Here is a 23,700-nt window from a genome sequence, read left to right as displayed (position 1 = left end):
GACTGTTCTTGTTGTAACACAACCCTAACTGTTCTTGTTGTTACACAACCCTAACCCTAACACAACCCTAACCCTAACACAACCCGAACACAACCCTAACCCAAACACAACCCTAACAAAACCCTAACCCAAACACAACCCAAAACACAACCCTAACCCAACCCTAACCCTAACACAACCCTAACGCAACCGTAATCCTAACACAACCCTAACACAACCCTAACCAAATCAAATCAAATCAAATGTATTTATATAGCCCTTCGTACATCAGCTGATATCTCAAAGTGCTGTACAGAAACCCAGCCTAAAACCCCAAACAGCAAGCAATGCAGGTGTAGAAGCACTGGTTGAGGAACTTCCTCACGCATCTGCTCCTGTGTCTGAGATCACAGCCTATTCTACAACCCAAACACAACCCTAACACAACCCTAACCCAAACACAACCCTAACACAACCCTAACCCAAACACAACCCTAACCCAAACACAACCCTAACACAACCTTAACCCAAACACAACCCTAACCCAAACACAACCCTAACCCAAACACAACCCTAGCCCAAACAACCCTAACTGTTCTTGTTGTTACACAACCCTAACCCTAACACAACCCTAACCCTAACACAACCCTAACCCAAACACAACCCTAACCCAAACACAACCCTAACCCAAACACAACCCTAGCCCAAACAACCCTAACTGTTCTTGTTGTTACACAACCCTAACCCTAACACAACCCTAACCCTAACACAACCCTAACCCAAACACAACCCTAACCCAAACACAACCCTAACACAACCCCAACACAACCCTAATCCTAACACAACCCTAACACAACCCTAACACAACCCTAACCCTAACACAACCCTAACCCAAACACAACCCTAACCCAAACACAACCCTAACACAACCCCAACACAACCCTAACACAACCCTAACCCAAACACAACCCTAACCCAACCCTAACTGTTATTGTTGTATAGTAAAGCAGGTCAGTAAAGCACTGTACTACACCAACTTAGCCACAGACCTGTAGGTCAGACTGTTCTTGTTGTAACACAACCCTAACTGTTCTTGTTGTTACACAACCCTAACCCTAACACAACCCTAACCCTAACACAACCCGAACACAACCCTAACCCAAACACAACCCTAACAAAACCCTAACCCAAACACAACCCAAAAACAACCCAAAACACAACCCTAACCCAACCCTAACCCTAACACAACCCTAACACAACCGTAATCCTAACACAACCCTAACACAACCCTAACCAAATCAAATCAAATCAAATGTATTTATATAGCCCTTCGTACATCAGCTGATATCTCAAAGTGCTGTACAGAAACCCAGCCTAAAACCCCAAACAGCAAGCAATGCAGGTGTAGAAGCACTGGTTGAGGAACTTCCTCACGCATCTGCTCCTGTGTCTGAGATCACAGCCTATTCTACAACCCAAACACAACCCTAACACAACCCTAACCCAAACACAACCCTAACACAACCCTAACCCAAACACAACCCTAACACAACCCTAACCCAAACACAACCCTAACCCAAACACAACCCTAACCCAAACACAACCCTAGCCCAAACACAACCCTAGCCCAAACACAACCCTAACACAACACTAACCCAAACACAACCCAAACACAACCCTAACCCAAACACAACCCTAACACAACCCTAACACAACCCTAACCCAAACACAACCCTAACACAACCCTAACCCTAACACAACCCAAAGACAACCCTAACCCAAACACAACCCTAACACAACCCTAACCCTAACCCAAACACAACCCTAACACAACCCTAACCCTAACACAACCCTAACACAACCCTAACCCTAACACAACCATAACACAACCCTAACCCCAAAACAACCCTAAAACAACCCTAACCCTAAAACAACCCTAAAACAACCCTAACCTTAACCTCCTATAAATATGAATGCAGGAGGACTATGGGAAGCAGCTGTGCCAGTTGAGAAGGGACAACGAAGAGTGTGTATCCCATCTGGAGGTCACCTTGGCCAGGCTCCAAAGTGACTTGGCCCTGGGTGCCCACCACCGCCGTGGAGACCTCCGAGACGTGGCCGTATCCACGGGAGATGACCTATCATCCCGGGCTTTCCGCACCGTGTGCATCCAGACGGACCCCATGACCTTCCCCCAACCCCCCCTCAACTTGCCTAAGAGACTGGACCTGGTTTCTATCAGTTTAAATCTGTCTGGACAAGCTACCTCTCCCTCTTCTTCCCCCGTTCATCTCCCTCCACCTCCTGCTCCTCCACTCCCACTATCCGAACCACCTGCACCTCATGAAGGCTTATTATCAGGCAACCTAGCCCCACCTCCCCCTCCTCTTCCTCCTCCTCCTCCTCTTCCTTTCCTTCCTGCTCTAACCCAGACCCAGGGACACGACGGGCCCCCTCCATCTCTTCCACCCCCTCCACCAGGGTCCGCCCCTCCACCTCCACCCCCTCCACCAGGCTGTGGCCCCCCACCACCTCCCCCTCCAGGGTGTCTGACCTTCAGTACAATGTTAGATAAACCCCCCAGGAAGCCGGCTGTGCAACCAGCCTGCCCCATGAAACCTCTCTACTGGACCAGGATACAGACACAGGACAACAAGTAGGTGTTACAACTAACATATTAAAAAAAATGTGTATCTGGTATAAACATCGTGGGTGGCTGTACACTAGACAATTTAGTGTGGTCTGCGAGACAGTTGCCAGTAACACATCAGGCATATCTTTTTGTGGCGTCCATCTCTCTACTGTTGTACTGTAAACTGATACCTTGTGAACATATTTGTTCCCACTCACAGCTCTCCATCCAGCCAATATAGTCCACCACAGCCTGTGATGTTCTGTGTTCTGTTAACTGTTGCTCAACACCAACATCCTCTCTGGATGGTGTTTCATCCTGGTGGTGAGAAAGGAAAAGAGAAAATAGCACAACATTACACTCAAACCCCACTGTGTATGGAACTCATCTAGACCTATTTCTCTCTCTCAATTCAATTTCAATTCAATTGAATTCAATTGAATTTAATTTAATTAATTTAAATTTCAATTTAATTCAATTCAATTTAAATTAAATTCAATTTAATTTAATTTAATTTAATTTAATTCAATTAATTTCAATTAAAGGCTTTATTGGCATGGGGAAACATGAAATAGATAATAAACAAAAGTGAAATAAACAACAAATTTTTTTTTACAGTAAACATTACACTCACAAAAGTTCCAAAAGAATAACGTGTCATAATATCTCTATATACAGTGTTGTAATGATGTGCAAGTAGTTAAAGTACAAAAAGTAAAATAAATAAACATAAATATGGGTTGTATTTACAATGGTGTTTGTTCTTCACTGGTTGCCTTTTCCTGTGGCATCAGGTCACAAATATTGCTGCTGTGATGGCACGGTGTGGTATTTCACCCAGTAGATATGGGAGTTTATAAAAATCGGGTGTGTTTTCGAATTCTTTGTGGATTTGTGTAATGTGAGGGAAATATGTGTCTCTAATATGGTCATACATTTGGCAGGAGGATAGGAAGTGCAGCTCAGTTTCCACTCATTTTGTGGGCAGTGTGCACATAGCCTGTCTTCTCTTGAGAGCCAGGTCTGCCTACGACGGCCTTTCTCAGTAGCAAAGCTATGCTCACTAAGTCTGTACATAGTCAAAGATTTCCTTAATTTTGGATCAGTCACAGTGGTCAGGTATTCTGCCCCTGTGTCCTCTCTGTTTAGGGACAAATAGCATTCTAGTTTTCGCGTTTTTTTGTAAAGTCTTTCCAATGTGTCAAGTAATTATCTTTTTGTTTTCTCATGATTTGGTTGGGTCTAATTGTGTTGCTGTCCTGGGGTTCTGTGGGGCCTGTTTGTGTTTGTGAAATGAGCCCCAGGACCAGTTTGCTTAGGGGACTCTTCTCCAGGTTCATCTCTCTATAGTTGATGGCTTTGTTATGGAAGGTTTGGGAATCACTTCCTTTTAGGTGGTTGTAGAATTTAATGTCTCTTTGCTGAATTTTGATAATTAGCGGGTATCGACCTAATTCTGCTCTGCATGCATTATTTGGTGTTATATGTTGTACACTCAGGATATTTTAGCAGAATTCTGCATGCAGAGTCTCAATTTGGTGTTTGTTCCATTTTGTGAATTCTTGGTTGGTGAGCAGACCCCAGACCTCACAACCATAAAGGGCAATGGGTTCTATGACTGATTCAAGTATTTTTTTGCCAGATCCTAACTGGTATGTCGAATTTTATGTTCCTTTTGATGGCATAGAAGGCTCTTCTTGTCTTGTCTCTCAGATTGTTTACATCTTTGTAGAAGTTACCTGTGGTGCTGATGTTTAGGTCGAGGTATGCATAGTTTTTAGTGTGGCCTAGTGCAACAGTGACTGGATGAAATTTGTATTCGTGGTCCTGGGAACTGGACCTTTTTTGGAACACCATTAGATTTTATCTTACTGAGATTTAATGTCAGGACTCAGGTCTGGCAGAATCTGTGCAGAAGATCTAGGTGCTGATGTAGGCCCTTCTTGGTTGTGGACAGAAGCACCAGATCATCACCAAACAGTAGACATTTGACTTCAGATTCTAGTAGAGTGAGGCCGTGTGCTGCAGACTTTTCTAGTGCCTGTGCCATTTCGTTGATATACATGTTGAAGAGGGTGGGGCTTAAGCTGCATCCCTGTCTCACCCCACGGCCCTGTGGGAGAAATGTGTGTTTTTTGCTCATTTTAACCCCACTCTTGTTGTTTGTGTACATGTATTTTATAATGTTGTACGTTTTTCCCCCAACACCACCTTCCATAAATTTGTATAGCAGGCCCTCGTGCCAAATTGAGTCAAAAGCTTTTTTGAAATCAACAAAGCATGAGAAGACTTTGCCTTTGTTTTGGTTTGTTTTTGGTTTGTCAATTAGGGTGTGCAGGGTGAATACGTGGTCTGTCATACGGTAATTTGGTAAAAAGCCAATTTGACATTTGCGCAGTACTTTGTTTTCATGAGGAAATGTATGAGTCTGTTGTTAATGATAATGCAGAGGATTTTCCCAAGGTTGCTGTTGATGCATATCCCACAGTAGTTATTTGGGTCAAATTTGTCTCTAATTTTGTGGATTTGGGTGATCAGTTCTTGGTTCCAAATATTGGGGAATATGCCAGAGCTGAGGATTTAAGGATAGCCAATTGGAATTTGTGTTCTGTACATTTACTAATTTCATTTAGGATACCATCAACCCCATAGGCCTTTTTGGGTTGTAGGATTTGTATTTTGTCCTGTAGTGCATTTAATGTTATTGGAGAATCCAGTGGGTTCTGGCAGTCTTTAATAGTTGATTTTAAAATCTGCATTTGATCATGTTTTTGCTGTTTGTACTTTGTGATAAAGCCAAAAAGATTGGAGAAGTGGTTTATCCATACATCTCCGTTTTGGATAGATAACTATTTGTGTTGTTGTTTGTTTAGAGTTTTCCAATTTTCCCACAAGAAAGACTAGACATTTACCACTTCTCTACCACTATCAGAATAGAGCCATAAAGGAGACTAGACATTTACCACGTCACTACCACTATCAGATTAGAGCCATAAAGGAGACTAGACACCTACCACGTCACTACCACTATCAAATTAGAGCCATAAAGGAGACTAGACACCTACCACGTCACTACCACTATCAGATTAGAGCCATAAAGGAGACTAGACATCTACCACTTCACTACCACTATCAGATTAGAGCCATAAAGGAGACTAGACATCTACCACGTCACTACCACTATCAGATTAGAGCCATAAAGGAGACTAGACATCTACCATGTCACTACCACTATCAGATTAGAGCCATAAAGGAGACTAGACACCTACCCTTGTCACTACCACTATCAGATTAGAGCCATAAAGGAGACTAGACATCTACCACGTCACTACCACTATCAGATTAGAGCCATAAAGGAGACTAGACATCTACCACTTCACTACCACTATTAGATTAGAGCCATAAAGGAGACTAGCCATCTACCATCTCATAACCACTATCAGATTAGAGCCATAAAGGAGACTAGACACCTACCACGTCACTACCACTATCAAATTAGAGCCATAAAGGAGACTAGACACCTACCACGTCACTACCACTATCAGATTAGAGCCATAAAGGAGACTAGACATCTACCACTTCACTACCACTATCAGATTAGAGCCATAAAGGAGACTAGACATCTACCACGTCACTACCACTATCAGATTAGAGCCATAAAGGAGACTAGACATCTACCATGTCACTACCACTATCAGATTAGAGCCATAAAGGAGACTAGACACCTACCCTTGTCACTACCACTATCAGATTAGAGCCATAAAGGAGACTAGACATCTACCACTATCAGATTAGAGCCATAAAGGAGACTAGACATCTACCATGTCACTACCACTATCAGATTAGAGCCATAAAGGAGACTAGACACCTACCCTTGTCACTACCACTATCAGATTAGAGCCATAAAGGAGACTAGACATTTACCACCTCACTACCACTATCAGATTAGAGCCATAAAGGAGAATAGACATCTACCACCTCACTACCACTATCAGATTAGAGCCATAAAGGAGACTAGACATCTACCACGTCGCTACCACTATCAGATTAGAGCCATAAAGGAGACTAGACATCTACCATGTCACTACCACTATCAGATTAGAGCCATAAAGGAGACTAGACATCTACCACGTCACTACCACTATCAGATTAGAACCATAAAGGAGACTAGACATCTACCACGTCACTACCACTATCAGATTAGAGCCATAAAGGAGACTAGACATCTACCACGTCACTACCACTATCAGATTAGAACCATAAAGGAGACTAGACATCTACCACGTCACTACCACTATCAGATTAGAGCCATAAAGGAGACTAGACATCTACCACGTCACTACCACTATTAGATTAGAGCCATAAAGGAGACTAGACATCTACCATGTCACTACCACTATCAGATTAGAGCCATAAAGGAGACTAGACATCTACCACGTCACTACCACTATCAGATTAGAGCCATAAAGGAGACTAGACATCTACCATCTCACTACCACTATCAGATTAGAGCCATAAAGGAGACTAGACATCTGTTTGTTAGAAGTTTGTTAGAAGTTTTTTCTTGATAGTCCTTGGTAGTAATAGTCAATTCAGGTAGTTTTGTCCAAATTCAAGGTTTTAGGTTTGGAATTTTGATTTGGATTGAAGGTATCCTGTAAATTCAAATTGATCTACATTCATCCAACTTTAATCTTTTTGCAGAATAACTCAGGAGCCCATGAGCTCACTACCTCTCTCTCTCTCTTTCCCTTTCATTTATCTCTTTCTTTCTATGTCTCTGTCTCTGTCTCTGTCTCTGTCTCTGTCTCTGTCTCTGTCTCTGTCTCTGTCTCTGTCTCTCTCTCTCTCTGTCTCTGTCTCTGTCTCTCTCTCTCTCTCTCTCTCTCTCTCTCTCTCTCTCTCTCTCTCTCTCTCTCTCTCACTAACTCTCTTTCTCTCTCTCTCTCTCTTTCTCTCTCTCACTAACTCTCTTTCTTTCTCTCGCTCTCTCTCTCTCTTCCCCCCACCTTCTCCTTTCCCAGTAAAAACACACTGTGGAACTCTCTTGAGGAACCAGACATCATCAACACCACAGAGTTTGAAGACCTGTTCTCCAAGACCACCGTACAGACCAAGAGAAAACCTCTGGCAGAGGCCTATGAGAAGAAAGCCAAGGCCAAGAAGGTACAGTAGTCTGTATGTAGCTCAATACAAGGTAGCAATGTGTCTATTGTCCACTAGAGGACACTGGTATCTGAGGATTAAACATACCAGCCTGGCACTTTCATTACATCTATCTGTAACTATAGTTTTTCTCAAAATATTCAGCATTTTTGTATTGCTAGAGACCAAGAGTGTCTGCATTTGCTCTTGGAATGGCCAAGATGAAGTCTCCATGGTCATCTTTCTATAGTCAGCCAAGATGAAGTCCCCATGGTCATCTTTCTATAGTCAGCCAAGATGAAGTCCCCATGGTCATCTTTCTATAGTCAGCCAAGATGAAGTCCCCATGGTCGTTTTTCAGTAGTCAGCCAATATGAAGTCCCCATGGTCGTTTTTCAGTAGTCAGCCAAGATGAAGTCCCCATGGTCGTTTTTCTATAGTCAGCCAAGATGAAGTCCCCATGGTCATTTTTCAGTAGTCAGCCAAGATGAAGTTCCCATGGTCGTTTTTCTATAGTCAGCCAAGATGAAGTCCCCATGGTCATCTTTCTATAGTCAGCCAAGATGAAGTCCCCATGGTCATTTTTCAGTAGTCAGCCAAGATGAAGTCCCCATGGTCGTTTTTCAGTAATCAGCCAAGATGAAGTCCCCGTGGTCGTTTTTCAGTAGTCAGCCAAGATGAAGTCCCCATGGTCGTTTTTCAGTAGTCAGCCAAGACACATGGAAAAGTCTTCCAGCTACAGCTCTGGCTATGAATTATGCACGGTTTCCACTTTAATAGGTACTGAACACCATGTTGTGACCTTCAATGTACTTTTATACCTCTTTGGACTGTGATGATATTCTCCATCAGAGAGAAAAGGAGAGGGGGGGGGGTGAGAGAGAGGAGGGAGAGAGAGGAGGGAGAGAGAGGAGGGAGAGAGAGAGGGTGAGGGTGAGAGGGTGAGAGAGAGAGAGGGTGAGAGAGAGAGGGTGAGAGGGAGAGAGAGGGGGAGAGAGAGGGGGAGAGAGGGGGAGAGAGAGAGGAGGGAGAAAGAGAGAGAGAGAGAGGGTGAGAGGGTGAGATAGAGAGGGTGAGAGGGAGAGAGAGAGAGGGTGAGAGAGAGAGCGAGAGAGAGAGAGAGAGAGAGAGAGGGTAAGAGGAGGGAGAGAGAGTTGAGGGAGAGAGAGAGAGGAGGGATAGAGAGAGGAGGGAGAGAGAGAGAGGGGGAGTGAGAGAGAGAGAAAGAGAGCGAGATAGAGAGGAGGGAGAGAGAGAGAGAGAAAAAGAGAGAGAGGGGGGAGAAAGAAAGAGAGAGGGGGGGAGAGAGAGAGAGAGAAAGGGAGGGAGTGGAGATGGGTTAAAAACACCAAATTGAGACTCTCATTGCAGAATTCTGCAAAAATATCCTGAGCTGCACTTCCTATCCTCCTGCCAAATGTATGACCATATTAGAGACACATATTTACCTCAGATTACACAGATCCACTTCCTATCCTCCTGCCAAATGTATGACCATATTAGAGACACATATTTACCTCAGATTACACAGATCCACTTCCTATCCTCCTGCCAAATGTATGACCATATTAGAGACACATATTTACCTCAGATTACACAGATCCACTTCCTATTCTCCTGCCAAATGTATGACCATATTAGATACACATATTTACCTCAGATTACACAGATCCACTTCCTATCCTCCTGCCAAATGTATGACCATATTAGAGACACATATTTACCTCAGATTACACAGATCCACTTCCTATCCTCCTGCCAAATGTATGACCATATTAGAGACAGATATTTACCTCAGATTACACAGATCCACTTCCTATCCTCCTGCCAAATGTATGACCATATTAGAGACACATATTTACCTCAGATTACACAGATCCACTTCCTATCCTCCTGCCAAATGTATGACCATATTAGAGACACATATTTACCTCAGATTACACAGATCCACTTCCTATCCTCCTGCCAAATGTATGACCATATTAGAGACACATATTTACCTCAGATTACACAGATCCACTTCCTATCCTCCTGCCAAATGTATGACCATATTAGAGACACATATTTACCTCAGATTACACAGATCCACTTCCTATCCTCCTGCCAAATGTATGACCATATTAGAGACACATATTTACCTCAGATTACACAGATCCACTTCCTATCCTCCTGCCAAATGTATGACCATATTAGAGACACATATTTACCTCAGATTACACAGATCCACTTCCTATCCTCCTGCCAAATGTATGACCATATTAGAGACACATATGTACCTCAGATTACACAGACCCGCAAAGATTTTTGATAAACTCCCAAATCTACTGGGTGAAATTCCACAGTGTGCCATCACAGCAGCAAGATTTGTGACCTGTTGCCACAAGAAAAGTTCAACCAGTGAAGAACACACACCATTGTAAATGAAACCAATATTTATGTTTATTTATTTTCCCTTTTGTACTTTAACTATTTGCACATCAGTTCAACTCTGTATATAGACATAAAATGACATTTTAATGTCTTTATTCTATTGGAACTTCTGTAAGTGTAATGTTTACTGTTACATTTTTATTGTTTATTTGACATTTGTTTATTATCTACCTCACTTGCTTTGGCAATGTTAACACATGTTTCCCATGCCTTTTGAATTGAATTGAGCGAGAGAGAGGGGGGAGAAGAGAGAGTCAAAGAGGGGGAGGGGGGAAGAGAGAAAGACAGAGACGGGGAGATAGAAGAGAGGGGGGGGGAAGGAGGGGAGAGAAGAGAGAGAGAGAGAAAGACAGAAAAGGTAGAGGGGGAGAGAGAGGTGAAGGGGGAGAGAATAGAGAGAGAAAGAGAGAGAGAGAGCGGCTCTGCCCTCCATTAATGACCCTCTATTAGTTTCCATTAGTCCAGCTCCCTTCCTCTTGCCTCATCTGATGGTCAGCCACGCTCCACTGTTGTCATGGTCACTGTGTTGTCCTCCTCTCCCTGGTCAGATCATTAAGCTGCTAGAATGGAAGACTAATATCTGACCCAGTGTCAGTGGTTAGAGGCAACTTCTACTGACACAGTTTTCTCTCCTCCTGCAGATCATGAAGCTGCTGGATGGGAAGCGTTCCCAGGCCGTAGGGATACTCATCTCTAGTCTGCACCTGGCGATGAAGGACATACAGGAAGGTGAGTGATACATAGCATTGGTTTTCAAACATCTCCTCTGGGATTATTAGGTGAATCAGATTAGGTGAACCTTGACTAGTTGAATCGGGAGAGCTAATTCAGGGCTGCAACAAAATTGTGAAACGCCTGGTATCCCCGAGATGAGGTTTGAAAACCACTGGTATATACTGTACATCTAACATCTTCTCTGAGAAGAAGGGTGTATATATACTCTCTATTTAAATGTAATCTTGACATTCAACAGAGGCTTTTATCCAAAGTTATTACATAAATAGTAGATAAATGCCTACAGTGGGGCAAAAAAGTATTTAGTCAGCCACCAATTGTGCAAGTTCTCCCACTTAAAAAGATGAGAGAGGCCTGTAATTTTCATCATAGGTACACTTCAACTGTGACAGACAAAATGAGGGGAAAAAATCCAGAAAATCACATTGTAGGATTTTTAATGAATTTACCAGAACACACAACTTTAATCTAAGATAGTCTGGCACGATTTACAGTTTACACATACGTTATATTCAATATTTGTGGCCCACGTAGGACTCAAACCCACAACTCGAGCAACACCCACTGGGCACACCACATAAATTCAACGTGGATAATTGGGTAATATTTGGTTGAGATCAATGCAATTGCGTCCTATATTCATCCATTGAAAAAGACCAGCAGAATTAAGTTGAATTTCCAATGTGTTATCACTATGTTTTCAACCACAACGAAATTCCAACGAAAAATTTGTTTGGGTTTAGTTGTCACCAAAATGTCGATCACTTTCAAACATTTTAAAGTACAGCAAAGTTTAAATTGGAATAAAATGTCAGATATTTTGTTTATTTATACAACAGTGTAGCCCTTTCCTGCAGTAAAAAGATCAGATCGCCCTCTAGTGGCCTCATTGGTGGAATGTTATTCATATTTTTCAGAATTTCCCGAATTCATAAACATTCTAAAATATAAAATACATTCATCCAGTGTTTCTATAGCAAACGGTTTTGTTTCATTTCAGTCTTCTGTGATGTATATAAAGTGTAATATTGGGATGCAAACTAAAAATGTAATACTTTTCAACTCTATGTCTGACATGGTACAGGTGTGTTCTTTTTGTCAGACCATAACCATGTGTGTGAGGTGTAAACTAGATGTTTTGAAGACTACCAAGAAACACTCTGTGTAACCCTGATTTAGCTCATTGCAGTAAAAAGTGAATTAATATCGCTGTGCTTCATCTAATAGCAGAACCAAATGACCTGGATTACAGTTTAGATTACATTAAAAGTACATAAGGAGAACTTTATAGTTACAGTAACCTCTAAACGTGGCCATGGATGTGTTACTCATTTTAGGGTTGAATGTTACATTAGATGTAAGATGGCCTTAACTTTAGGCTATTTACTGTATAACAAAAATAATATTTAATTGTGTTTGGTTGACAATGCAACTCAATATCAACATTTAAAGTAGATGTATCTACTGCTTGGATTGTTTCATCTGAGCCACTGACTTAATCCCATTCTTTAACTTTAATCCAGCATGTCATTTTTAAACTGTCGAGAAGTTCACAGGCTTATTTATTGTATTTCAAAAGTGATGTTGAATTGTGTTTGGTTGTTATGGCAACCATATGTCAACATTTGAAGGAGATGTATCTCTTTAGATCGTTCCAATGGTGCCACTGATTTAGACTGGCAAACTTTAAATGCACTTTAAATAAACTTTGATTTGATTTAGTCCTTTTCTTTAACATAGATTTTTGGTTGAGATGGAGATGTGAACCCAACATATTATTTATTAATTTGTAGACAAACTGGAATTAAAACCAGACTAAGTCAGTGGAACAGATGGAACTATCCAAGCAGAAGATACATCTCCTTCAAATGTTGATATTTGGTTGTGTTGACAACCAAACACAATTCAATATCACTAAATATTATTACATTTGAAACCAACCAGAGCTTGAAATCCTAGGCCTATTGTATTGTCTATTTTTAATGGAATTCTGGGTAAATTTGAAACAATAACTGTTGTTGACTTTGCAAATGCTCTATAGGCATATATTCATGATAAATGAGTGATACGTTTAGGTTTACATTTCATTTGCACTGTTATACCTTCCCTTTGGAAAGACTTTGATAGCAACAGTAAATCTATTTCGTTTTTAAGTGGAAATCTCTCAACATTCGTTCTCACAATAGCACCCTGGTGATGGTCATAGCAAACAGGGCTGATCTGGATTAAAACCCCTGATAGGAGAACAAAGGGTAGTTAGCTGTAGATTGATCAATTCTCCAGTAGGAGGTGCTGGCCACACACATGTATTTTTTTCTGATAGTGGATATAACGTTGAAGATCTGACAATGTTTTAAAGGTACAAATTCAACATATTTTATACAAGGTTTGTCTATTTTTAAAATTTGGTTACCGTGGTGACATAATTCTTGTGCTTGAAATTTCACCTCAAAACAACATTTTACCTTGATTACTTTTTTCAAATCCAATTTATTTTCCACGTAGCTTCCACGTCACAATGCGTTGACAAATTACGTTGAAACAACTTTGATTTAACCAGTTTGTGCCCAGTGAGGAGGCAGGTAGCCTGGCAGGCAGGAGAGTTGGGCCAGTAACCAAAAGGTTACTAGATCGAATCCCCACGCTGACAAGGTAAAAATCTGTCTTTCTGCCTATGAACAAAGCAGTTAACCCGCTGTTCCCTGGGCTTCTGATTCCGAGGGGTTGAGTTACATGCGGAGGACACATTTCATTTGAAGGCGTTCAGTTGTACAACTGACTAGGTATCCCCCTTTACATGTGGGTAATCTATGCATGGTTACGCTCCAACCAAGTGAGTCATCTGAACCACAACTAAACATCTGACTCTTGGCCCCTCTACCCTGTAGAGGACAGACAGACAGACAGACAGACAGACAGACAGACAGACAGACAGACAGACAGACAGACAGACAGACAGACAGACAGACAGACAGACAGACAGACAGACAGACAGGGGCTAATTCCAACCATCACCATTCAACTGTACTGTAATACTGTCATGTCTTAATATAGTCAGACTGGGTGGAACATCAGGAGTTACTGTCATGTCTTATATAGTCAGACTGGGTGGAACATCAGGAGTTACTGTCATGTCTTATATAGTCAGACTGGGTGGATCATCAGGAGTTACTGTCATGTCTTATATAGATAGTCAGACTGGGTGGAACATCAGGAGTTACTGTCATGTCTTATATAGTCAGACTGAGTGGAACATCAGGAGTTACTGTCATGTCTTAATATAGTCAGACTGGGTGGAACATCAGGAGTTACTGTCATGTCTTATATAGTCAGACTGGGTGGATCATCAGGAGTTACTGTCATGTCTTATATAGTCAGACTGAATGGAACATCAGGAGTTACTGTCATGTCTTATATAGTCAGACTGGGTGGAACATCAGGAGTTACTGTCATGTCTTATATAGTCAGACTGGGTGGAACATCAGGAGTTACTGTCATGTCTTAATATAGTCAGACTGGGTGGAACATCAGGAGTTACTGTCATGTCTTATATAGTCAGACTGGGTGGAACATCAGGAGTTACTGTCATGTCTTATATATTCAGACTGGGTGGATCATCAGGAGTTACTGTCATTTCTTATATAGTCAGACTGAGTGGAACATCAGGAGTTACTGTCATGTCTTAATATAGTCAGACTGGGTGGAACATCAGGAGTTACTGTCATGTCTTATATAGTCAGACTGGGTGGAACATCAGGAGTTACTGTCATGTCTTATATAGTCAGACTGGGTGGAACATCAGGAGTTACTGTCATGTCTTATATAGTCAGACTGGGTGGAACATCAGGAGTTACTGTCATGTCTTATATAGTCAGACTCAGTGGAACATCAGGATTTACTGTCATGTCTTATATAGTCAGACTGAGTGGAACATCAGGAGTTACTGTCATGTCTTCTATAGTCAGACTGGGTGGAACATCAGGGCTTAATGAATGAACAAGATATATGATCAGTATTAGACAAACATCCCACAATTAGTGTTCCAAATTGCACCCTATTCCCTATATAGTGCACTTCTTTTAACCAGAGCCCCTAGAACCCATGGGGCTTTGATCAAAGATAGTGCACTATATAGAGCATAGGTGGCCAGTTGGGAGGTAGACTGAGAGTTCCCATTTTATCTGTGAAATACAGTACTGTAAAGAGGAAGGAATCTACACTGTGGGTGTCTTTGGTTTCTGTGGCAGGGAGCAGTTTGTTTCCCATCACTGGAGATTGTTTGGCTGTTTGTGTGTGTGTGTGTGTGTGTGTGTGTGTGTGTGTGTGTGTGTGTGTGTGTGTGTGTGTGTGTGTGTGTGTGTGTGTGTGTGTGTGTGTGATAACAGGGTAGTTACAGGGAACAAAACAGGGAACAAAACAGGGACCAGAACAGAGGAAAACAGGGAACAAAACAGGGACCAGAACAGGGGACAGAACAGGGACCAGAACAGGGGACAACAGGGACCAGAACAGGGGACAACAGGGGACAGCAGGGGACAGCAGGGACCAGAACAGGGGACAACAGGGGACAGCAGGGGACAGCAGGGACCAGAACAGGGGACAACAGGGACCAGAACAGGGGACAGAACAGGGGACAGCAGGGACCAGAACAGGGGACAACAGGGACCAGAACAGGGGACAACAGGGACCAGAACAGGGGACAGAACAGGGAACAACAGGGACCAGAACAGGGGACAACAGGGACCAGAACAGGGGACAGAACAGGGGACAGCAGGGACCAGAACAGGGGACAACAGGGACCAGAACAGGGGACAACAGGGACCAGAACAGGGGACAACAGGGACCAGAACAGGGAACAGAACAGGGGACAGCAGGGACCAGAACAGAGACCAGAACAGGGAACAGAACAGGGGACAACAGGGACCAGAACAGGGAACAGAACAGGGGACAGCAGGGACCAGAACAGGGGACAGAACAGGGGACAACAGGGGACAACAGGGAACAGAACAGGGGACAGCAGGGACCAGAACAGGGTCCAGAACAGGGAACAGAACAGAGAACAGAACAGGGGACAACAGGGGACAGCAGGGGACAGCAGGGACCAGAACAGGGACCAGAACAGGGAACAGAACAGGGAACAACAGGGACCAGAACAGGGGACAGAACAGGGACCAGAACAAGGAACAGAACAGGGAACAGAACAGGGAACAGAACAGGGAACAGAACAGGGGACAACAGGGGACAACAGGGGACAGAACAGGGGACAGAACAAGGACCAGAACAGGGAACAGAACAAGGAACAGAACAGGGGACAGAACAGGGGACAACAGGGACCAGAACAGGGGACAGAACAGGGGACAGAAAAGGGGACAACAGGGAAACCTCCATTTGATCCAGATCATGTTGGATTTTAGCTCATTGAAACTTGAGACCTTGGGAATCGTGACAAGAGAAGTACTTGGCCAGTTTGCTTAGCTTGGTATTTTGTGTGATTATGGTGAAAGCCTCACTAATATAGCTCTGTCTACACCACCACTATATGCCCTGCAAGAATATCCTTATCTGACCCCAGGACTAAATCAACACACTGTAAAACTCCCTGCCCCTCTAGGCACGAGCTGGGGAGGGACAGTGTCCCACAAATGTGTCCTTTGATTTAAAGCATGACTCAATGAACCTGTTTACTCCCTGTAGCTGTGCTGAATGTGGACAACTCCGTAGTGGACGTGGAAACCATCCAGGCTTTATACGAAAACGTGAGTGTCCTGACCTACTTCTGTCCTCCTTTTCTTATATTGTACTGTTCAGTTTGGTTTCCCTTTCAGAGAGCCCAGCCTGACTTTTTTTTTGCATTTCGAGACCTCTTCAGTGTCAAGTGTTGTTTGTGCCTCTCTCATCTCAGAGAGCCCAGCCTGATGAGCTGCAGCGGATAAAGAAACACTACCAAACTTCAGAGGAGGAGCAGGTCAAGCTGCTGGACAAACCTGAACAGTGAGCGTTCTCCTTTCCCTCCTCATCACTTATATATATTTTTTAAATGTACCCCTTTTTCTCCCCAATTTCGTGATATCCAATTGGTAGTTACAGTCTTGTCCCATAACTCCCGTACGGACTCGGAAGAGGCGAGGGTCGAGTGTCACGCGTCCTCCAAAACACGACTCCGTCAAGCCGCACTGTTTCTTGACACACTGCTCGCTTAACCCGGAAGCCAACCGCACCTACGTGTTGGAGGAAACGTCGTAAATCTGGCAACCAAAGTCAGCGTGCATGCGCCGGCCCGCCACAAGGGGACGATAGTGGGGACTCCGTATCACATTTTTTATATTCTGTATAACCGTGATTAGCTCCGCCTCAAGGAACCAACGCCTCTAAGGCACCATCTTTCAAAGACTTGACAAAGACGGTAGTAACATCAAAGTAACGTCCATCATGTCACCTGTGTTGTCTCTAGGTTCCTGTTTGAGTTATCTCAGATACCAGACTTCCCAGACAGGGCTTCATGTATCATCTTCCAGTCGGTCTTCATAGACGCCATCGACTCCATTCAGCACAAGTTGGACATTGTCTCTCGCGTCTGCAAGGTTGGAACTCTCTCTTCATGTTAGTTCATCCTAGATGGCTGTCAAAGGGTGAAACTCTCTTCATGTTAGTTCATACTAGATGGCTGTCAGAGGGTGAAACTCTCTTCATGTTAGTTCATACTAGATGTCTGTCAGAGGGTGAAACTCTCTTCATGTTAGTTCATCCTAGATGGCTGTCAAAGAGTGTTTTAGTGGTCCAGCAACGTAGAAACCACAGGAAACGTGTTTTATTGTAAAACACATTTCACATTTTGCAGACTAAATAAAGAGTCTTACAGAGAAACTCCAGTCAAAAACGATCTGTTGGTATTTTGTTTCATTAGTCCACTGTTGATACAATCCTAAAATGTTTTGCATGTCAGCAATCAAGTTTTCAAGATATTGGACTTTGAAGAAGCAATGTGTCACCGACCGCATCATCACATTAAACGTAAATGTAACTTGGTCTCAGTGGTCTGAAGTACAGTCAACACTATGTTCAGTTAACAGTAGACAGTGCATTTCTGTCTCCAGGATCTGATGGACACCTGCAGTGTGAGGGAAGTGATGGGTCTGATTCTAGCCCTGGGGAACCACATGAACGGGGGCAACAGGACCAGAGGACAGGCAGACGGCTTCGGACTGGAGATCCTGCCCAAACTAAAGGACGTCAAGAGCAGGGTAAGGGCTGTGTTACAGGACAAGGTACAGTTAGATGAGTGTATAATATCACCTAGTAAAGACCTACAACTCACAGCATTTTAGAAGCAGAATAAAGAACAGATGTATTGCTCGTGTCTTGGTTTCCTTTGTGGTTGAGGATCGTTTATCCTCTCTGTTCTCTTCTGTTTTTTTTGAAGGACAATCGTATCAGTCTGGTTGACTATGTCACATCGTACTATCTCCGCAACCTGGACGAGGTAATGTCAAACATTTGTTCATCACTTTATTGACATGCATTTTACTGGAAGTTAGTCTATGGGTGTTTTAGTTTTTAGACATTCTGGTGTTTTCATTTATTTTTTTTATTGTTTCTATGTGGAACAAATATCATGTTGTTGTTGTCACTCTGATGTTGCTGTTATTGTTTCCCTCCAGAACGCTGGAACAGAGAGAAGTGTATTCCCTCTCCCTGAGCCTCAGGATGTGTTCCTGGCTGCCCAGGTCAAGTTTGAAGACATCACCAAGGACCTGAGACAGCTGAGACGAGACCTGACAGGTCAGAGGTCATTCATGCCTAATCACAACACTGTGACGTCAACACTGTGACACAAACAGATATGCAGGCAGGCATGCAGGCAGGCAAGAAGGCAGGCAGAGACATGCAGGCAGAGACATGCAGGCCGACTGACTGACTGACTGTTTCACCTGCTGTGCCAGAGTCAAAGGTTATCACTGTGGTTTCACCTTCGGTAACAACTGTTTAGATCTGGGGTTCTTAAACCATTTCAGCTCCAGACCCAAATGAGAAATTTACCAACTTCCTGTGACCCAAGTTGTCCTCCGTTGACCCAAATTAAGATGAAATAGTGTTTTCTCATGACTCGCTGCTCACCTCCAACATGCCCAGGGCCCCCCTTTAGGTCCCGACTCATAGTTTAAGAAACCCTGGTTTAGATGCATCGATGCACATAGATGCACCCCAGATGGTGGCAACCGATCGCTCTCTCTCTCTCTTTCTGTCTCTCTCTATCTTTCTGTCTCGCTCTCTCTCTCTATCTTTCTGTCTCTCTTTCTGTCTCTCTCTCTTTCTCTCTCTCTCTCTCTCTCTCTCTCTTTCTGTCTCTCTCTCTTTGTCTCTCTCTCTCGCTCTCTCTGTCTCTCTCTCTCACAGTCTCTCTCTCTCTGCTTGTCTCTCTCTCTCTCTCTTTCTGTCTGTCTCTCTCTCTTTCTGTCTAATTCTCTCTCTATCTCTGTCTCTCTCTCTCTCTGCTTGTCTCTCTCTCTCTCTTTCTGTTTCTCTCTCCCCACCCTCTCTCTCTCTGTCTCTCTCTCTCCCCCCTCTTTCTCTTTCTCTGTGTCTGTCTTCTCCCCCCCCCCCCCCCCCCTCTCTCTCCCCCCTCTTTCTCTCTCTGTCTCTCTCTCTCTCTTTCTCTCCCCCCTCACTCTCTGTCTCCACTCCGTCTCTTTCTCTCTTTACTCCTACTGCTGCTCTGTTTGTTCCCTCTGGCTCACCGACCAATCAGGGTATCACAGGAGCCGGAGGAGCCAGTCTTCAGGCCCAGTCATAATACAGCCTGCTGGGAGCCACGGTTACAACCCGCCCCCGCGCCACGCTCCATCATCATCACCCAGATAAGATTACAAAGAATACTGTTGTCATTCAGGATTTGTGTAAACTGTGGAGGCGGGTATCTGCATTGTGTGGCGACTAGCGAGTCTTTCTATGTTTTGCCTTTTGTGTTGGAGCGGAGTTTGGTCCTTTCAGACAGGAAGAGGGTCATTCAGTCTCAGGTAAACAGAGGTCTACTTTTGGAGAAACAGGTGTATTTTGAGATAGAGTTGAACTACTGTCCTGTAGAGCAGCTGATGCACTTCGCAGCAAACTCAAACACACTTCTTGAGTTGTGTTTTTGTTTGTTTTGTGTAGGTTATATCTCATCTGTGATTGGGCAGCTCTTGACCTGTGTAACCACTCAGGGCTTCCACAAATAGATGTGATTTCTTTCCTGACAAAGAAAGCTTTCATTCTAGAACCTAGAGATTCCAGGGGGGTCATTATGACACTCAATGGTAACTCTTTCAGGAAACAATATATTCTATATGTATTGTGCAAAGGCACAGACCACCGCAAAGTGGCTCATTCAATTACTACAGATGACAGTTCATATTTCCCAGTGGGGATAAACTGATGTTTCAACAGGAGAGCAGAGAATAGCTCAGTATGCGCACACACACACACACACACACACACACACACACACACACACACACACACACACACACACACACACACACACACACACACACACACACACACACACACACACACACACACACACACACACACACACACACACACACACACACACACACACACACTTCTGTCCTTGTGTGGACCTAAAATTATATTCCCTAAACCTAACCGCAACCCTTCCCTTACCTTAACCCTAACCTTAACCCTAACCTTAACCCCTAAACCTAACCCCAACCCTTACCTTAACCCTAACCTTAACCCTAACCTTAACCCTAACCCCAACCCTTACCTTAACCCTAACCTTAACCCCTAAACCTAACCCCAACCCTTACCTTAACCCTAACCTTAACCCTAACCTTAACCCTAACCCCAACCCTTACCTTAACCCTTACCTTAACCCCTAAACCTAACCCCAACCCTAACCTTAACCCCTAAACCTAACCCCAACCCTTACCTTAACCCTAACCCCAACCCTTACCTTAAACCTAACCCCAACCTTTACCTTAACCCTAACCTCAACCCTTACCTTAACCCTAACCCCAACCCTTACCTTAACCCTAACCTTAACCCTTACCTTAAACCTAACCCCAACCCTTACCTTAAACCTAACCCCAACCCTTACCTTAACCCTAACCTTAACCCTTACCTTAAACCTAACCCCAACCCTTACCTTAACCCTAACCCCAACCCTTACCTTAAACCTAACCCCAACCCTTACCTTAACCCTAACCTTAACCCTTACCTTAACCCTAACCTTAACCCTTACCTTAACCCTTACTCAACCCCTAAACCTAACTCCAACCCTTACCTTAATCCTAACCCAATCCCCCTAAACCTAACCTTAACCCTAACCTTAACCCTAAACCTAACTACTCAGCTTAAAATAGCCTTTGTCCCCACGGGGGAGAATTGTCCTTGTTTTCTGTCCTTGTGGGGACTTTTGGGGATTTCAGGTCCCCACAAGGATAGAAAAATCCAACACACACACACACACACCCGACACACCCCACACACTCTACACAAACTATCTAAAAGGGAACAGATGAAAACAAAGGCTTGGTTCACCCCAGGCATGAGGGAGGTTGAACCAGCAGGACAAAAGGCTTCTGAGATGGAGAGCGAGATGGTGGCTGGGACTCTCAGTGATAAGACCTGGTCGTGTTGAGAGGTAGAGAGAAGGGCATCTGCGACACACATCTGTGGGGCCACAGTTCGTAGTGTGTGTGTGTGTGTGTGTGTATATGGGTGTGTATGTGGGTGTGTGTGTGTGTGTGTATATATGGGTGTGTATATGGGTGTGTATATGGGTGTGTATGTGGGTGTGTGTGTGTGTGTGTGTGTGTGTGTGTGTGTGTGTGTGTGTGTGTGTGTATATGGGTGTGTATGTGGGTGTGTGTAGGCGTGGGCGTGGGGGGGCGTGTTTGTGTTTATAGGGCGGTCCGTTTGGGTTGATAAGATGTACCCCCTCAGATTACATAAGGACAGTGATGGTCGCCCTCCACTCTGATCGCTGGCAACGGTACAGTACAGGCTCACAAAGACACGGAGACAGATCTGATGGGCAGGATTATAGCTGTATCTGAAAGGCGCCAGGGCACTTCCACAGAGACTCTGAATCAGAGACACTCCACCAAGTCTCTGGACGCACACGCACACACAAACACACAAACACACACACACACACACACACACACACACACACACACACACACACACAGATAGACTCTGAATCAGAGACACTCCACCAAGTCTCTGAACACACACGCCCACGCACACACACACACACACACACATACACACATACACACATACACACACACACACACACACACACACACAGAGAGAGACTCTGAATCAGAAACACTCCACCAAGTCTCTGGACACACACACACACACACACACAGAGACTCTGAATCAGAGACACTCCACCAGGTCTCTGGACACACACACACCCACACACACACACACAGGAATAGAGAGAGAGGTGCATTGACCATCGCTGGGTAGCTGGGGCTGGTTGGGTAATAGAATCATATGTGCACACTTAAAGACAGGTGAGTACGGTTGAAGGGGTAAAGAGAGGCAGAAGGGGTCCTTAGCTTAACTATAACCAGGGTTTCTGAATGGTTGCTGTCTGTGTGAATGAACGGGGCCTGGTGAGAACAGAACACTGGGTCTGAGGTTTCAGCTGTGAGGAACCTAAAGTATTTAATTGTTTAATTTTATTTTACGAGGCAAGTCAGTTAAGAACAAATTCTTATTTTCAATGACGGCCTAGGAACAGTGGGTTAACTGCCTGTTCAGGGGCAGAACGACAGCTCAGGGGTTTGAACTTGCAACCTAGTCCAACGCTCTAACCACTAGGCTACCCTGCCGCCCCTGTATCACTAACTACAGAGAGAGAGAGAGAGAGAGAGTTCCACAGGCTGAGGGAGTCTCCCGAACACTAACACAGAGTAACACCATTCCACTTACCCAAGTCACATGAATACGAAAACATACTGTCACACTTTTCAAGTTGGTGGGGCGAAAGAGAACCCGTGTTTTGTATCCTGTTTCCTCAGTGTGTGAGAAAGGGGTTCAGAAGGTGTGTTCCAGCTCTCCAGAAGAACACCTCCAGCCGTTTAAGGACAAAATGGAGTCGTTTGTTCTGATTGGTGAGTAGCCTAATAGCACTGGGAAATGATGAGGACAACGGTAGTTAGTAATATAGTATCACCACCAACCAATTTTCCACAATAGTTTGATAAGTCAGCTTCTTATATACTTAAACTTCACATCAGTGTTTTATCTAAACAGCACTTAGAAACGTACAAGGTGCTCCTAAAAAAAGCCAACGCCTCAACCAGGGGTTGGAACCAAAATGATGTTCCAGTCCTTTTGAACAGACCCATTATTGTTTTCCTTCTGTTCCGACCAGCAGAATAAAGTTCTGAACCGGTTCTAACAACAACTAATAGTAAGGGTTTCTATCGTTCCTTTCTGTTCTTTTTTTTAAACCTCTGAAATATAACATTAAATCACTTCCCCAATCAGTGTGGATAGAGCAGCTTGCTGTGGAGCGGGGAAGTGATTTTAATCTGTATATATGAACTGTCAGCTGTAGTAATTGAATGAATCTGAAAGTAGTTTTAAAGCAAATTGTATTTTGTCATAACAGCATGGTTTAATCATACTGAAAGACAAACACACACTCTGCTTCCAGTCACAGTGTGGGCTGTGAGATGCAACTGAAATGTTGACGGAGAGAGTGGGAGAGGATGGAGGAAGCTTGCCTTGAAGCTCTCGGCGTCTTGTTGTGA

General features: G+C 43.8%; 1 protein-coding gene across 1 annotated transcript in view; it reads left to right on the top strand.

Moving 5' to 3' along the window:
• Positions 1–23,700, top strand: part of LOC139408071 (formin-like) — a 54,823-nt gene that overhangs the window by 18,523 nt on the left and 12,600 nt on the right. The window contains exons 5-14 of the mRNA XM_071151888.1: positions 1,959–2,635; positions 7,636–7,777; positions 10,828–10,915; positions 16,616–16,677; positions 16,824–16,912; positions 17,373–17,502; positions 18,016–18,162; positions 18,342–18,401; positions 18,580–18,700; positions 22,963–23,055. Of these exons, the coding sequence (XP_071007989.1) occupies positions 1,959–2,635; positions 7,636–7,777; positions 10,828–10,915; positions 16,616–16,677; positions 16,824–16,912; positions 17,373–17,502; positions 18,016–18,162; positions 18,342–18,401; positions 18,580–18,700; positions 22,963–23,055 (1,609 nt within the window). The remainder of the gene's footprint in view (positions 1–1,958; positions 2,636–7,635; positions 7,778–10,827; positions 10,916–16,615; positions 16,678–16,823; positions 16,913–17,372; positions 17,503–18,015; positions 18,163–18,341; positions 18,402–18,579; positions 18,701–22,962; positions 23,056–23,700) is intronic.

This window comes from Oncorhynchus clarkii, chromosome 4, assembly GCF_045791955.1.
Source record: "Oncorhynchus clarkii lewisi isolate Uvic-CL-2024 chromosome 4, UVic_Ocla_1.0, whole genome shotgun sequence".
NCBI classification, from domain to species: Eukaryota; Metazoa; Chordata; class Actinopteri; order Salmoniformes; family Salmonidae; genus Oncorhynchus; species Oncorhynchus clarkii.
This window is presented reverse-complemented; position numbering and strand designations above follow the sequence as displayed.